The sequence below is a fragment of the Seriola dumerili genome, unplaced genomic scaffold (assembly GCF_002260705.1).
Source record: "Seriola dumerili isolate Sdu_G_001 unplaced genomic scaffold, Sdu_1.0 BDQW01000538.1, whole genome shotgun sequence".
In the NCBI taxonomy this organism is placed as follows: domain Eukaryota; kingdom Metazoa; phylum Chordata; class Actinopteri; order Carangiformes; family Carangidae; genus Seriola; species Seriola dumerili.
In genome coordinates, this window is record NW_019174793.1 from 354,946 (window position 1) to 373,140 (window position 18,195).

Below are 18,195 nucleotides of genomic sequence, written 5' to 3' on the forward strand. Positions count from 1 at the left end.
CCCTATGCCAGAGAGATGTGCTGCTGTAATTGCTGCAAAAGGTGGACATACGAGATATTAAAGTTAACAGTGGATAAAAACATTAGGACTCACTTTATCTGGTATTTGTTGTGTTCAGAGCAACCATCTGCATGTTTCATGAACATTGCGAAATGAAATCATGTTTTGGAGGCAAAAAAACAGGTCAATATTTTCAGCTGGTGTTCAGGTGTTCTAATAATTTTGGCCACCACTGTAAATGTGTAACGATTTTATTCATGGCACTGTGTGTTTTGTTCTCACCTTTCAGTATTACAAAGCACTGAATGCATCTTCTGGATGGTTTAGGTGTTATTGATTTTACAGGACACTGTTGTTCTATGGATGCTGAGCAATCAGCTACAACTTCAAAAGCTTCCTAAGTTGTAACTTATTGTAACTATGACCATTGAGGGATTGTTATATCATGTAGGAGTGCTGCAGAGCCGAGTGTCAGTTTATAGAACCACTGACGTAAAGTGAAGTATTTTGCTCCAGATATTTGGAAAGCATGATTTAATAGATAACACTGTAATAGCATAATATTTTTCCCGACTGAAAATGAGTGTGTATATATATATATATATATACATATATATATATACAGTATATACTGTCAACTCTCAATAATAATGCTTATCAATGTTTTTTATTAAAAAATAAAGCATTTTCAAAAATAAATACATTACTGTTGTTGTGACATATTCATATCTTTTATATTGCAGGTTATAGTTTATGTCAAATACTCAGACCAAATTCAGTGGAATAAAGGACAGCAGTGTTACAGTATAACTGACACAGTACACGACCATGGCATTGGTTTGATTATTTTGTGTTATCAGTCACTTTGTAAAAGCAGATGTCACTTTTTCCAGATGTATTGGAATCAAATTCATCATGTTTAGGATTGCTGTATGTTATAAATATATAAAATATTGAACCCAATATATAAACTTCATGTGTTAAATCTTTGAAAGCAGTTTGACAAACAACCAGTTTTATATTTTTCTATTCTATTGAAGACTTCATGCAGGTTCAGGGTTAAGTTGAGAGTGTTAGCATTAGGCATTAACTGGAATAAAACGTTACTGTAATATAACACCTGTTTGTCTTTATTTGTGTGCTCCTGTCAGATGGGGCTGGTGTAGTTGGAGGGGAACAGGCCTGTCCTGCCCCTCAGCTGGCCTCTCCACCAGGCCTGGTCAGAGCACTCCAGGACCTCGATGATATCGCCGACGCTGAACTCCAGCTCATCTGTGTCTTCAGCATGGAAACTGTACAGAGCTTTGACCTTCCTGGTGGAGGAAGCTTTGTGCTGGACACAGAGGAGGATGTACAAGATGAGACACACAGACAGAAAGACAAGTTTCAGAGATCTTTTAAAAGTTGATCCACACTCACTTTTTCAGCTCAATATTACAGCTGCAAGACGTTTCAGAGTTTAATTTCTTGTGTGCAGAGATTTCTACCTGAATTCTGTGCACACACACATCAGTGTAGGCACACAAAAGACACATACACAGACACACACTGTATTAAATACCTGTCTTGGTGCAGGTTTACATGGGCGGTCGAGCACTGGAGGAGTATGGAGAGAAGCAGGGAGAGGTGGGAGATTGTCTGAGCTTCCTCTCTGCTGTTGGGACATGAAAAGCTTTACAGTATATTTTATCTTTGTAAATTTCCTTTGTTTATCTTCACTGTATTCAGAGGATAATATTCAAAAAATACTTTTCAAAATGATTCTTGAACCACACATACAATGACTTGTCTGATTGTATGACAGGTCATTTAGTCCCTTATTTTACCATGAGACTTTAAATTTCTAGTGTAAACTGTCCATAAATAAAAGTACATCTTAATTTTTTTGTCCAACTCTAGTTGCTAATTTTCTTTTCCTACTCAGAATAAATATGCTGTGGCCAGTATAAACATGTTCAGCTCCATGTAAACATTTCTGCCACTTTAAATAGGCTTAGGTTGTTTGCATTGTACATCGTGAGAATGTGGAGTTAACAGTACAACCTATTGTGTTGGATTTTACCATATGTGGTTGGTTGATTAAGAGTCATGTGATTTTTCTGCATTGTGATTGGCTGGGGGGCGGGACCTGACGAGGTGCGGAGGTAGAGCGAAAAAAAATGAGCTAGCGGTGTGCGTAGCCAAGATCGGTGCTCGGTGGACAAGTGCGGGAAGGAAAGACTGAGAACTCTTGTAAAACAGATTTAAAGAGTGGTTTGCCAGCTAATGCCCTGTACACATTAGATCGCAAGACTGCTAACCAGTGAAAATTGGTATGTGTACTGTGAGAAGTTAAGTAGTAGGCGCAGTAGATGATGTGTTATTATTAGCCTTTTCAGCTATCTAGCTAGCTAGCGAGCTAAGTTAGCTGCCACAAGGAACAATCTGAACTTCGCAGACAGACTAGAAGTTTGTTTCTCGGCTAAGGTCTGGAAGTTTCTTTGGATCACAAGAGACAGTCGGTGTCACCAGCCAGCGCCACAGGTAGCCAAGTGAAGCCTGGAAACTTCTTGAAGGAAGACGTGGGACGGAGAGAGGACTCCCCTGTCAGCCCGCCACGGTCAGCCATCAGCCCGCCTGCTCACCCCACCAGCGTGGATATCAAACACTGGGATTGTGTGACCAACCTGCGGCTATTGTGAGTACTGAACAGTTATGTTTGCTTAGTTAGAGTGAAGCAACTTCTACGTCATTTCGCCATCGGACCTGCAACTGGGGTTTATTTGTTTAAATTTATTTAATTTTTATCGCCCGCTTGTTTTACGTTAAATAAAAGTACATAAAGTGGTTTATTAACGGTTGACATATAGAAACAAAACAAGGTTTAAAGGGAAATAAAAGGGTTATTAAAGGTTGAAATATAGAAGCAAAACAAAGGTGGAGCGATATAAGTACAATTTATTTGGTTAAATACAAAGTTAGTCAGTAGACTGAATTTGCTGGGTTACTGCTATAAATAGCAGTTATTTAATTTTGTGTGAACCTTTTTTTTGTCTTATTCCTTTAACTTATTTTTTATTATTCCTGAAATTATTAAATCCCTTTGAATATAATAAATCCAGACCTAATTTTCGGGAAACATAGTATAATTGTTTGTGATTCCTTTTTAAATTGATAATCTTGTGAAGCCATAGGAATACAGGAAAAAATAGCTATCGGTAATTAATATTAAAGCACACTCTTAAAAAAAAAAAAAAAGGGTACACATTAGTTTGGCTGAAGTTTTACATTAGGTTTCCTACCTGTTGTTGTGTCTCCTGTAGAAATATCTGAGTGTGTTTAGAGACAGTGTTTTTTTTATAAAATTCCACCAGCTGGTTGAGAGAAGGGAACTTTTCTGACCACAGCTTATACTGCCCTCTCCCATCCTGCAGCACCTTGAAGTGCTGTACATCTGTTGCATGTCTACAAGAGAGTAAAATTAAAAAAGAAATACAATATTTATACATTTATAAATTCTGTTTCTTGTAAATTTCTAACAAATTGTAGCATTGACTTCTTATTTACAACAATCTCTCCATCTTTTGTTATTGAACAGACCTTGCCATATTCTTACCACTAGCCAGAAAGAAGGAGACAGGATGTAACTAAGGTGGATTAGAACAGAATTTAAAAGGGAAGAGAAATGCTACATGAAGGAAATAAAAAATATTAAATAGTATGAAGGTTTGAAAGGAGAGGGAGAAGGGAAAACAAGGAAAGAGCATACAGGAGAGGACACTTCTGCTCCACTAAAAAACAAAAATTCACTCTCTAATAGTCAAAACTTTAAGGTAATCTACAACATCAACATGAAATTCTTTTGTCAGCCACCCGGAAGTTTTGTGTTTTGTGCATGGGTCTGCCATATAGCACCAACATTATACAGGGAAGAATCCATCTTAGTAAAGGAAGTAAGAGATAAAACCAGAAAAGTTGTACAGTTCATGATTTTGATGAAGACCCAGTGGCTAACACGAGCTGCCAACAAAGTACCATATGCAAACAAATTAAATCAGTCAAATCAAATCAGTTGTTAATTTACACTTAAAACTAATTTAGATCTTGTGTTTCTGTTTCAAACATCATAAAATAGTTCCTGAGCACTAGATTTTCTCTTGTTTGTGTTGCTAAGCAACATCTAACTAAACAGGAAGAGGTTTGCAAGGTTGAGCCAGGAGTTTTTAAATCCCGACAAGTTTTGAAACTGGGAGGGAAAACGACATTCACTGACTTCTGTCATTGTCATGAAAAGACAAGAGCTCTGCTGCTACATGATATTATTTAAAACTTTCCAGCAGAGCTAATGTTAGGAAAGCTCTTTGGGTCCCTCACAAAGGCTGTCTCTCTGTCTCACTCAAACACACACACACACACACACACTACACCCTCGCTCTCTCACTCCCTCACTCTTCTCCACATCTTTTTATTTTCTGTGAAAGGCTCGTTTTGTTCCTCCTCTTACTGTTATTTGATTTGAATGTCCTAATTCTCGCAAGTATCAAACATGTTTGAAATTAAATTTGCCTGGTTCTAACTGAACAGCTATTTATATTTGTTGTTGTGGTTGGCAGTTACACATACAACCCTTGCACCAAGATCCAGCTAAGCTCCCCTGTTGTTGTCTTTACCTATAGTTTAATTCTGGTGCATTTAAATTTGCAAAGAAACACCTACGTCATAAGACTCCACCTTTTCTGTTACTTAAAGAATTATCGATGGTCTTCAAATCTAAGAAAGTCTTGTGAAGTATCTTTAAGTATCCAGAGTTCTGATGTCTTGCTTGAACCAAAACATCAGATTTGTACTGATCAGTCTGTGTAATGCTCATCATGATGTATCCCATAACCATCTGCACCTGGATGTGTGTCACTGAACAGGCATTTTTCATAGGAAGTTCAGTGGATTCATGTGATGCGAAGCTTCAGCTACAGCATGTCACAGTCAGTGTTACACTGTTGTAAGCAGAAAAGGTTCTCAGACAGAAAGTGTGTCTGCAGGAGGAAGTGGTGTGGTCAGACAGTAATAAATACACACAAGACCAGGTCACAACAATGTATGTGTCTGGGCCATGTCTTAGACTATTTGCATTCTTCCTACTTTCAGATGTTTATCTGTTTGCTTATCTCCTCTCTGTGTTCACATTAACAATGTTTTAATACAGCTGAATTCTCAATAAAGCAGTTCTCATTTACAGGTTTTTCTCTGTCTGTTGTTAAGACTACATGTTAACCAGTAGTCACTTCAAAGCCGTTTCCAAACTGCAGCTAAAATCCTGATCTTATAACCATGACGATGTCTGACAAAATCACCAGACACATGAGTTATAATCAACAGCTGTACTGTGATTTTGTCCATATTTACTTACATAAAATGATCACTCAGAGAAGAAGTTAGAGGCTCATTCACGTCATCTGCCATGCAATCAGCATAGAGAAGTGTGTCTGCGGAGGGAAAGCCCGACCTCATGCTCATGGGGCAATACTGGTGTCTGTTTTCCACTGAAAGTAACTGAGGTTTGTCCAGAAACTTGCTGAATTTGTCTCTAGGTGCTTATTTGAAAAAGAGTTGGTAAAGGGGTCTGAAAAGCTGGTAAATTTAGCAAGAAAGGTGCTAATTTATCAACAAGTTGTTTGTGCTCAATCATTTTAAAAGAGCAACGACCAGTGAGGAAACTCCAACATTCGGCCAACTGGCCAATGGAGTAACCTTATCACTCAGTCACACAGCATTCGGCTGACCAATGGTGTATCTCCATCACTCACTCAACTCCATCACTCAGTCAGTCAGAGACATTTGCATTTATAGGGCTGCCTACACTCATGTGACAGTGAAGCAGAATGAGAAAAATCTTGGTTGAGAAGAACAAGTTGGGGGGGATCACTGAAAGGCATTTTAAAAAAAAAAAAGCAAAAACGTATAGGAGAAGCGAAAACGGTGGACAATCTTAAAAAGATAGATTTTTGGGGGAAAAAAAAGGGTTTCATTGCAGGCAAGAAAAGAAACAGAATTTGAAACTATTAATTTCTACCAGTAGGCTTACTCGTAGAAATGATTGCTGATGCTAGTATGTTTGCAGCAGCAACGCAATACCAAGTTTACCTGCAATATACTAAAAACATATGGCATCAACCAAAACAGTAAAAGCCATCTCTTTAACTGTTACCCATCACTAACTGCATCCATGAAATCACTCACAGCTATAGTTGATTAATAGTAACCAAGTTTCAGTCCTTGTTAGCCCTACAGGTGGGTGGCATGGTGGTGCAGTGGTTAGCAGGAAGGTTGGTTCAAGCCTGACTTTGCATATTCTCCTCGTGCCTGTGTGTTTCCTGTGAGAAACCTGGCTTCCTCCCACAGTCCAAAGACATGCATATTACTCTAAATTGCCCGTAAATGTGAATGTGAGCTATATGTCAGCCCCTTGATTGAAAGGCACCTACATGCACACATAGACACACACCTGACAGAGATAGAGAAGTCACCCAGGGCTGCACTTTGGCTGCCTCGTATCAGAAAGGCCCCCACAGGTTGTGTCATCAGCTTCTCCTCTGCGTCACTGCGACTGGCATCTTCCTGGTACCAGCTGGAGTCATGGGGGAGGGAGGTAGAGAAAACGACAGAGGATGAAATGAAGAAAATTATTAGCAGTCCAAACATAAATGCAGAGATCTAAGGAGTTAAAAAAGAAATGACATTGCTAAAAGTCTGGAAACATAATCAGGTAAATATCTATCAGCCATGTGGGCTAGTGTGTAACAGTATAAAGTGTAGGAAAACTTTGTCTGTGTACAGTATCTACTAAATGAGCATTCATTTATCATGTGATGACTGTTGAAATGACTTGAAAGAGAAATGAGAAATGTAACTTAACATAATTAAACAAAGAATGGTTTTCTCATGACACTGGGCATGTTAACTTTCATGATAAGATGACTTCTTCCTCTCTTCTGTGTGACTTTAGAAATAGTGAGTGTCCGTCTATTCCTCTGTACTTTTCTCTCTGGCCTCTATGTGTAGACTTTTGGCTTTTACCTGGGCAGGTGAATGCTGATGAAGTTTCTGGGTACAAACCCCTCAGCTCCATTCAGCTCTGCTTTGTACCAGTTCCCAGTGGTCTGCAGAATCTGACACAGTGGGACACAGTCACATGAGACACACTCACATGAAATTAAGTCACATTGAGGTGAATATACTAAACAGCTTTCTTTTGGCGGTACAACAGAAATTAAATCAGTACAAGAATACAGTAGAAGGGCACTCAGAGAGCCAGACCTCTGCCAAGGCCAATGTCAAACAACATACACCAGACTTGAGGGAAAAAACTGTAAATTCGTAGTAAATGACCCCGATCTGCTCCAAAATTTAATGGGTTCTTCCCTGGCCCATGCGCCATCCCTCCACCATGTTCGGCACAAATCGGCTGACAAATAAATGGACATAATATATAAAATAAATAACCACTGTAGTCTACATTTGTTGTTGCAGAGTGAACTTATCCAACAATGTCAAGCTAACGATTCCCTATCTGATCTATAGGGGTGGTGGTCCTCCTGGTTAATGAACCGATCTGACCCTCAACATAGAGGATTAACAGCAAGCTTATTAAACTTCTTTGAGCTTTTTCACACTAGGAATAAACATTAAGACTAAAGTAACTTTGCACTTAATCATTTTCCTTCCAACAGCCCTTTCCTTGGAACTACATTTTCTCAACTGTTGGACCACCGTAGCATTTTGCACAAGTGCCCCTACCTGCCTCTGCCTGACTAAAACAGCCAATCTGCGCCATAGGTGCGCTTGTATGCAGTGATATTGTAGTTCAGCGGTTCACAAGTTGTAGTTCCAAAGGAAAGTGCTGTTTGACTGCAAGATAAAGTGAAAATATATATATTTTTTAAATAAAGCGCACACCTACACTGATTTTAGCTTTTTTTTCCCGTGGGCATATTTTTAAATGGCTAAGGCATGTTCTTTTTTTGCAGATGTCCCCGCTCAGAGCGTTCTGTGCCGCTGCTCCTGGCTGCTTCTCTAAACTAAGAGCGTGCGGATCCGAACCTACTACAGGTATTAAAATGACTAGAGATCCTCACACAACCTCGAGTCAAATAACCTGGACTGTCACTTTAAGAGGAAGATTAGCATGTCTTGAGCAAGATTGTGATTCAGGGGTTTCGAGGTGACAAGGTCAATCTGTCTTGAAAACACAGAACTCAACTGTGCTACACAGGAGTAAAGATAGTTTGCACTGTTTACTTGTCATTATGCTTTAATTTTAGTTTGTGTGGTCAGTATATCAACATTTAACTTATACATTTCTTTATTTCTTTGCTATTTATTTTTACTTTTTGTAAAACTTCAGTCAAGAAGAGATAAGATTGCAACTGATTGCAAATAGGAAATAAACTTGAATTTGAGCAGCAGGATGCAGTGTCGTAACACATTTTCATAACCAGCTGCAACAACTACACAGTGATACAAATAATTTCTTATGCTGTATTAATGTTCTGAATGTCCAGTTGACTCTGTGACACTGATTTACATGAAAACGCTGCTGGCACTATGTACACACTCCGCATTTGAATGCGTTTTCATATCGAGCACTATTCATAACATGTAATGTGTGCACTAGGTTGTTGAAAACACAAAGCAGGAACTATGTATAAGGTCAAGGTGTGTGTGTGTGTGTGTGTGTGTGTGTGTGTGTGTGTGTGTGTGTGTGTGTGTGTGTGTGTGTGTGTGTGTGTGTGTGTTCCTTACCTTCAATTTCTCTCCCTTTCTGAAGCTGAGTTCATCATCAGCTGTAGCTTCAAAGTCGTACTTGGCTGCAGCCTCCATAGTAAAGGACCTAAAAGAAAGAGGACAAAAGTATGAGGGTGTACATTTGTGGGTTTAGAAATAACAAAACTGAAAGTCTATTTGTAGTTTTACTTACATAACACACCCAGGTTTAACCAAGATGTCTACATGCGTTTTGGCTGTAATGCATTTTGGGAAGCTATAAAAACAGCACATTTAACACTGGTGTAACAAGTATTTTCTCTTGTCTGTCTTACCCACAGAAACACACATTCCTGTTATTTGGAGGCCAAAAACACCACTAAAAAGTGATTTAACCTGTCCCCTCATCATTTTTCTTTTGCACACATGACAGAAATTGATTTGACAGAAGAAATCAATAAGCTATCACCAGCTTCACCTGGACTCTGTTGGTAGGTAAGGTACTGTCAGTGCAGTAGGAGGAAAGTTCGTTTTGACAGCTCAGAAAGCAGCGGGCCAACAAACCATAATTCAAAATGACAAACTGTTGCCGTCTGTGCCTCATTGAAAAGAGAAAGAAACATTGTGTTACTCACCGTGTGTGTTGTTGTCCTCGCAGTGCAGAGATCGTAGGGTTTACAAGGAGAAGTAGCAAACTCCTGCTGCCAACTCACAGGAAGCACAGTCAGACTGCAGCTGCTACTGAAACACTGTCACTGCTGACCTGTTGCATTGTCACATGAGCACACACAAATGTAGAGGTGTAAAGATGCACAAAAAAGATTAGAACTTACATGCACTGCATGGATGCAAGAAATTACTGTATGAATGTAAAGCAATATTTAACTGAATAACTGGCAATTGTATATTTTTTAATGTATCAAGATAAAATATTAGCTTTTTCCAAACCTCAAAGAAATTTGAAACGCATTTAAAAAAAAAAAAAAAAAGACACGTAAATCAAAGTTGAAGGCTCTACAAAAAGCTAGTAAGCAGACTTTGAGTCATTTGTTTGTTTTGTCAAAACATTGTTTTTGTAAAGACTGAATTAATATTCAGTATTAGCTGTATGGTAACTATGGCTAGACATTAAATGCTAACATCAGAAAGCTAACAATAAGTTAACATTGTAAATGTTACACACTAAACATCAACATGTGATGTCAAATAGTTCTCAACATGCATAATATACCAATGGGCATTTTAGCACATTAGAGTACTCACAGCTGTACTTATATGGAGCTGGATACTGAAGATAAAATGCTAATGAGTGAATGTTAGCATTAAGCTTAAAGTAGCGGAGCTTAAAACAAATGCTGACAAATTAACTATTAACTGATGAAAGCTGAACGGCTAGTTTACCACTCTTTGGTCAAACAGGTTGGTGGGAACTTTTAAACTATGGGATTTAGTCACCAAACCAAAAGATTTACAATGTAAAATCAATAAGCCACCTGACACAGCTCTGCTAATAATACTGTATAGTTAAGCAGATTGTATTAAACAAGTAATTAAGTTCACTTTATGTATCAAACATACCAAGGAAAGCAACTCAAGCAATGGAATTACATCTATTACAGTCCACTTCAGCTCAGTGGTGTTAGAAACAGTAAGTTGAATTCCTGTCAACAAAGAGTTTGCCTCTTTCAGTAGGCGACTTTTGCTGCTGTGGTTTGCTCAACTTGTTTGCCTTGGTGGAGCTTCTACTGTTGCATATAAACACCATCTACCTGTAAAAAGCAGCACTAATCCTAATTATTGCCAAGTTCGCGGATGGTACAACTGTGGTGGAGCTGATCAACGATGATGACCAAACGGCTTACAGGGAAGAGGTGGAAGAACTAGTAGGCTGGTGTGATGACAAGAACCTTTCTCTTAATGTTGACAAGACTGAAGATGACATCACTTAAAATAAGAAGTCTTTTCTAAGAAAGCTGAAGCAAGCAAGGATACCACTCCCAGTTCTCACTACATTCTTCCAGGTCAGTTTAAAGTGTCCTGACCAACATCATCATCATAATCATCAATTGGTACTGGAACTGTAATGCAGTCGATTGCAAGACCCTGCAAAAGACAGTGAGGGCAGCAGAAAAAATCATCAGAGTGCCTCTCCTCTCTGTTGGGGACATTTTTCAGGAGAGATGCTGACAGAAAGCCAGCAGCACTGTGAGGGACTCCTCTCACCCTGTCCACTGACTGTTTGCTGTTCTGTCCTCTGGGAGGCGATGTAAGTGCATCAAACACCTCTAGGATGAACAATAGCTTCTTCCCTCAGGCTGCAGGGCAGTTGAAAGAAATAACCTGAATACACAGTTCACAACTAGAGACACTTTATAAATATACTATGAAGTGACTATAGCATAAAACCAAAGATTTGCAGAACAAAGAGAAAAATATTGTCAGAACACCCCTTGGTAACACTAGAAAAGATAATTAGAACAAAGCAAAGAGTCTGTTCGCTGTTTAGCTTGTAAGAATCTTTGCTATTTAGCACAAACAAAGTACAGAAGGGGCTGATGGGAAGTGCAGGTATTAAAGCATAAGCCAAAATAAAAAAAAAAAAAGATTTTGATCTGATGAAGAATTTGATTACCAAAATGTTATGGCAATCCAACCAACAACTGTTCAGACATTTCACTCAAAACCTTAGATGGTAACCACATGGTGGCACTGTATGAAAGGCAGGGGATAATGCACTAAGGATATATCTGCACCTCATTGCATGGCAATCCACCCAGAGATTGTTGATATATTTCAGTCTAGAGTGGTGGACTGACCATTAGACTGACATTACAGTCCATATAGCCATATATCATGACTAAAACAGGGTTAGACTATAGTATAAGTGTACCATGAGATGTTATTAATATGCCATCAGAGATTAAATTTTGTTTATACAGTGTCAGCCATCCTGATTAACTCTATAGATGTATCAGGCCATTGTGAGCAATGTTGCACATCAACATGCAGAACTTCTTAACACATATATTGGATTTTTATATTATTTTTGTATTAACTTTCTTTATTAATCAGGTGTTTAATTTGCTGTGTTTTTCAAAAATTGACATTCTCATCTGTTTTTAATATGTAAACAGTTCCTCAAATGAAAAATGTACTGTGTCTTAATAAATATTGATACTACAATATAAAAATGCATTTGTGATAGTTTTATTATGATTGCTAAATTCAAAAGTTATATAGCCACACTATTTGTTCCTATGTTCCACTTCCTCATTTGTCCTTAACACATGAACCAGAAAAGTTAAATTCTAAACCACTATCACCAATATACAAGCCACTTGTTAGGACACATGACTTTTGGCTCGAAAGCCTTCCTTCACATGTAGCCTACTTATCTAAATTAACACAATGCAGCAAAGAACATGTTCCCACTCTGTCTCGTACAGTAGAAAGCAAACTGTGAGTGTGATCACACATGTAGTGTCAAGTGAATTATCAGAAACAGAAATATAGAATATGCCTGTAGGGGGAAGGAGGTAAGACGGAGTGATGTAGGGAAAGAGGAAGGAAGTACAGTGTTCTGAAAAAGAAATGTGGCAAAAGGAAAGAAGGTGGGGGTAGAGGTGGAGTCAAAGTCAGCTAAGAAAACGAATAATAAGGAACAGATTTGACAGAGTGCGGGACAGAAACAGAAGGTGTTGGAGGTGTTAGGGTATGGACATGAAGCCGGGGAAAACGCGAGCAAATACTGACAAAACCAACACACTCTTGTCTGTGTCTCTCCCCCTGATATTCACAGTCAGTCTCAATAGTCGGTCTGCCGTCAGTGCTCAGATCCCCGTGTGGTGTTCGCTGGCGATTTGATCGTGCGACTTGGCTGAAAAGCAAATGATTTGAGAGGGTGGGGGGGGCGATGCAGGGTCCAAGCAATCAGCATTCCCTCCATGAGAGACTTGATGAATGGACTCAATGTACCCTCATAGATGTTTATGTGTGTGGGTTATTGTGTGTTTCTTTCTTTCTTCTTTTTTTTTTTTTACAATGCCAAAAGAATCATTTACCTCTTGATGGCTGTTGCCAAGGTGACCTACAGTTGTACGTGCATCTATTGTTATGCAGCCTATTATGGAGCATCAAGAAAAACAAAATAGGTACAGGTGCAACTATTCAGATTATGTATTGTCATCTGTGTGTTTTTTTTTTTTTTGTCTGTGTGCATGACACGCTATTGACTGTGTTTAATGGCCTGAGCCTGTGAAACATCCCATCTAGCTTCATGACAGAGCTCATAAAACTCTGTTTAGACAGGTGGAAAGGAATGTATATGGCTCAATGCAGAGTTGCCATTCTGCATTAATAGGCCCATTAACTCGGGGCCCGTGTGCATGACTACGTGCACGTCTGTGTGTGTTAACACTCTGCGACATTGACAGTTGCATCTTTAGATGACGAGAGTCTTCAAACTCTGCAGGGTGAGTGAGTGCAAATGGAAGAGGGAGAGACTGAGAGAAAGACGAATGTGTATGGCAACACAGGGACAGAGATGTATGATAAATATTCTGTGAGCAAACATCACATTTCATTTTGTTTACCTCACATAACTCTGCTAATCCCCCTTCTCCCAAACCTCTGTCCAAGTCTGAGGTGGCAGAAGGATTGAGTTCTTCGACAAAACAGCTCTCTGGAAATCTAATAAGACAAAAAAAACAAAAAAACAAAAAAAAACATCCCGCCAGGACTTGAAAACAGCAAGACCAATATTGTCAGCACTACAATAACAGTGCTATAAAATCTCTTCTAACATTCAAAAATCTGACAGAACTGTCCCCAGTAGGAAAACACCTGAATTCCACAGAAAGAAGCATGATCTCCAAGTACAGGTTTGAAATGAGCAATGCAACATCAGGACCATCAATACAATATAAACATCATAAACTATTTAAAACTTCCAAATTCTTCCTTTTTATTAATAAAGTGAATGTTAATTTGGATGACTAGTGTGCCCAGATGAAAGCATTTAATAAAAAAGTAGGCCCTTTATTTGCCTTTTACTAATAAATCATTAAACCATACGATCTATCACTTGCTACAGTGAGTAATGCGTCCCTTCGGATCCAAATAAGACACAATAAGATGCAATTATATGAGTACACAAGCATGCAGCTTTGTAAAATATTGCATAAAAAAAAAAATGCTCAAAATGCAGGTCTTATCTTGCAGATGTTCCCGAGGCTGCACCGCAGTCTGAGCAAGTGAGCAGCTCCATGCAGACTGGATTTATTCCTCGAGGGGAGGTGGGGTGATTTTAACATTATTTTTGCCAGTCACTGATCTTCTTCCTGACTGTAGCGTAAATATAGTTAATTATTTTTCACCCCCACCCCAGTGATAATTACAGCTGCAATTCTCTACTTTTTTTTTTTTTTTTGGCAAACTGTTCCTCTGGTAATTTAACACCTGTCCAGTGTGGTGTCCTTGTATTTTATGGTGGATCTCTGAGTTTATTTCCACAGGAAGAGCTGCTTGTCCTTTTACTTGTCTTTCTTTTTTTTAATCAGGTAACTGTGAAATTTGACGTTTGTGTGAAAATGGAGTAAGGTCCAGTGTTTTTACTAATCTGATAGATGGAAACATGCTAACAGGCTGTTATGTCAGCGACAGGTAGTGGTATTCTCTGTTGAGCCCTGTTTTTTTTAGCCTCCATTTGTTCCCATATTGGCAAATTGGCACCATCAAAAATACGCAGAATTAGCTATTCATAGTTTTTGTTCGCAGTGTGCCCATGGACGTCCAGACAGCTGGATGTAAAATGTGTGATGATTCAAGTTTGTTTGAAGTTTATTTTCAATGGACATCTAAGATAATTCCTTGGGAAGTGTAAGTCACACTAAATGATATCAATATGTGTTTTACGTCTTTGTGTTAGGATCTGACCGACTTATGACTCGACTTACAATAATTAAGCTTAGCCATAGAGTAATGCGCATTTTTCAATACATATCTTTTGATCTATTGTTCCATGCCGGAAACGGTGGGTTGCTCTCTTCAGGTTGGGATGGAGTGTTTAAATATCTTGGGGTCTTATACGCGAGGATAGAGCAAGAGATCGACAAGCAGATCAGTGCTTGCCTATGGTCATGAGCTTTGGGTACTGACCAAAGGATGAGATCCTTGATACAAGTGGCTGATATGTGTTTCCTCTGCAGGGTGGCTGGCCTCAGCGTTAGAGATAGGGTAAGGAGCACTGACATCCGGGGGGAGCTTGGAGTAGAGCCACTGCTCCTTCACGTTGAATGGAGCCAGTTGAGGTGGTTTGGGCATCTTGTATAAAATGCCTCCCGGCTGCTTCCATTAGAGGTCGCCTTCTGGGCACATCCAACTGGTAGGAGGCCCTGGGGTAGACGCAGAAGTCACTGGAGAGATTATATACCTCATCTGGCCTGGGAACACCTTGACAACCCCCAGGAGGAGCTGGAAAACGTTGCTAGGGAGAGGGATGTCTGGACTACTTTGCTGATCTGCTGCCACCGCGACCCAACCTCGGATAGGCGACAGAAAATGGATTGATGGTTGTGATCTAAGTTCAAGAAACTGTCCCTAAACATTTAGGTTTAAGTTCGATGCACAGTGTCTGACCTTTTAAACCACCCATCACAAAAGCTGAACTAGAAGGTCTTCAATCTCATAGCCTTCACATCGCTTTGCTTGAGGAGCAGAGTGAAGACCAGCACTCAACCAGAGGACTCAAGCCCCCCCCCCCCTTCTGCAAAATGGGCCTAAGTGAAAGGATAATTTTACCACAAGAATCAATAAAATGCCGTGTATTAGTAGGCCTCTCCTGCCAGTCAGTGTTCTGGCCTTGTTCTGAACATAATGATGGATAAGAGCCTATCTGTCTCTGTCAATGAGAGTCCAAACCTCACCTTCATCCACTGGACTCATACATCAGCGGCTCATATCCATGCATCATACTGCATAACACTGATGGTGCCTTTGGGTTTAAACGGCTGTGAAATGAATGGTTGTGTCTGGGCTGCAGGGAGGGCTGACACCACAGAAACAGTCCATCAAGTAAAGTGGATTTAGGACCTTAGGAAGACGCTGGAACATTTGAAGTGGGTTCTTCAGGATGGGTCAACTCATTGCATTTTCCTCTTGTTCTAAAACTCTTAACAGTAATGCTATGTCTCTTGAGACTGCTCCCTTAAAGTGATCCTCCCTAAAATAAAAGAACTAAAATTCTCCAATATTGCCAGATATAAATCAAACATTGATGATGGTGTATTTAAGGTGTTATTTTGTCCTTTAAAGTTCATTGAAATTTGCTTAGAAATGTAAAATATGTGTATGTCAGTTCACTATATGGGTCGGTCCGCATTAAACTCTCCTCACCATGACAACGGTTCCCATGTGTGTCCTGCTATTGCAAACAGTGCTGAAAATGACCCTCATTTCAATACCATGCATATTCATCTCATCTGGATGACACACAGACTGGGTCAGAGTGGGCGGAGGCGGGGAGATAAAGAGCGGAGATGAAGGGATGAAGGAATACAGGCACCGCAGAGACAACAGACTTCTTTAGGAGAAAATGTCAATGTACAAAACACACACACACACACACACCCACAGAGGGGTTACTGAGGGCAGTGGTGTGTCAATCTCTCTAAAATAATTGTATTGCTCAGTCTGTCATATGCTGTATGGCAAGTTGAAGTTCACTGTTGTGATTATATTCCTATAGTTCCATCTGTTTCCATACTGAGGTCTACATGGGATCCTGAATGTCGCAGGAAAATAAAAACAGCAAAAATAAAGTTTAGGTGTTGGCTTAGTTACTGGACACTTATACTGTATTACCATATTGAATTTTGGTGGTCTCCAAAAGAAAGAAAAGTGATTACAGAGTGCTGCATAGTTGGTTGTTTGTAACCTAAGCATGGCTTCAGGTCTGTTTACAGTGATTATTACAGTTAGTCAACACACTTAATCACTAAAATATTTAGGAAAACCCAGGTCAACCTAGATGAGTTGCAGAGAAACTGCAAAAACACATGACGGTCAGAATTGTCTGTAAAGCAGCCAAGAACTGTCGGTGTAACAAATGATGGGGAGCTCAAAAACATCATTTCGACTGCTTCCAAGAGCCCGACAGGCGAGTGTGTGAGTATGAGACTGGTAAACAAGCTACACCAATGTGGGTGTTTACATTCTGCTTTAAAGAAGTATTTCGTGTTTAACTTTTACATCTTAATACAGTAGATCTCTTTTCTTTGTGTTTACGCAGTCTGTAATCCAGTATATTACATGACAACTTGATCCGTGAGAAACTGTGAAAATCAACATCCCTAACACATTTTCAACACAAGCGAGTGTATGTGGGATCGAAGTAAACTACAGTGACTGTGTTCTTGGTAATGAAGGAACAGTTCCCCCAGTGCAACAGTGTGGATCACTGATGTGTCTTTAATAGTTTTCTGGACAGTAGTGGAGCTGTCTGGCGCAGAGGAATAAGTCTTTGAATACAGAGGCAATACTTTAGTTAGTAGGATCAATTCATTGTTGGGTTTTGCTCTTTTAATTGGATTTGCCAACTATGAGAAAAATATAGAATATTGGCAGCCTTATCCTGCAAATGCTTCTTTAATTTGCATTTGAATGAATCTCCACTAGACTAGAATAATCTCTGTGTGTTTCTCTACACTTCTCCTCGCTGTTTTCTCTCTGAAATCTACACTGTCAGTTTCTCATCTCTCCACTGTCCGTCTTACTTTTCACTGTGTGTCAGCAGAGAACAGCTGCACCTTTTCATCATAAGGACGCTTTTTGCCCTGTGTGCAAAACCACTTAACCTGTATAAATCACCGTCTGTTTGACTGGACTGTGTGCCAATTATTTGTTCGGACTTGTTAGAGCAGCTTTTGGTTTATATAGTGGGAGACAGAGAGAGAGAGAGAGCAAGAAACTGGAAACAGAAAATTGGAGTGACAGAAAGAGTCTGGGAAAAAAAGGGGATGAGAGGAAGGCTAACGAGCTCTTGAGTGCACAGAAACAGTTTTGTGTAATCGCTGATCTCACTCACTTCACATAAAGTAAACATGTCAGTGAGCTATCTACCAATGAGGTAACACATGCTTGACAGATTAGGTCTTATTAAGAGTCAGTTTGCTCTGTTCAAATCATTCAGAGCATCAGCCGGACCAAGCACAAACACATTGGTCCTCACTGTCAAATACGGCTCCACATGTATTTCCACATAGGATTGGAAAATGGCTTGCAGAGTGTGATCAAAGGGAAAGGGAAACAGTAGTTTTATTACCAACATGAAATGAAGTGGGAGACGCTGGAAAACACTGAGAACTAAAGATTGGTGCAAGGCAACAAAAGTGGCAAACACTTAGCAGAGGTTTGGAGCAACAGCAGTGTACTGTATAGTGTCTTTATGGAGGTTTAAGG

General features: G+C 39.5%; 1 protein-coding gene across 2 annotated transcripts; it reads right to left on the minus strand.

Moving 5' to 3' along the window:
- Positions 1 to 710: 710 nt before the first annotated feature.
- Positions 711 to 9,461, minus strand: LOC111235891 (GRB2-related adaptor protein 2-like). 2 transcript variants are annotated; one of them, XM_022764465.1, is made up of 7 exons: positions 9,375 to 9,461; positions 8,779 to 8,866; positions 7,054 to 7,145; positions 6,482 to 6,604; positions 3,282 to 3,444; positions 1,562 to 1,651; positions 711 to 1,333 (listed from the first exon to the last, which is right to left on the minus strand). In XM_022764465.1, exons 2-7 carry the CDS (start codon positions 8,854 to 8,856, stop codon positions 1,148 to 1,150), a joined length of 732 nt encoding a protein of 243 aa, XP_022620186.1. In that variant the 5' UTR covers positions 8,857 to 8,866; positions 9,375 to 9,461; the 3' UTR covers positions 711 to 1,147. The 2 variants fall into 2 exon arrangements, with proteins under 2 accessions (XP_022620186.1, XP_022620185.1); XM_022764464.1 differs by having other exon boundaries at positions 1,562 to 1,654.
- Between the last annotated feature and the right edge of the window lie 8,734 nt (positions 9,462 to 18,195).

Coding starts and splice junctions, on each gene's coding strand:
- LOC111235891 (XM_022764464.1), bottom strand. CDS start 8,856: ATGGAGGCTGCAGCCAAGTACGACTTTGAAGCTACAGCTGATGATGAA. Junction 6,605..7,053: donor ATCAGCATTCACCTGCCCAG/GTAAAAGCCAAA, acceptor CCATGACTCCAG/CTGGTACCAGGAAGATGCCA. Junction 1,334..1,561: donor GTAAACCTGCACCAAGACAG/GTATTTAATACA, acceptor CTCTGTGTCCAG/CACAAAGCTTCCTCCACCAG.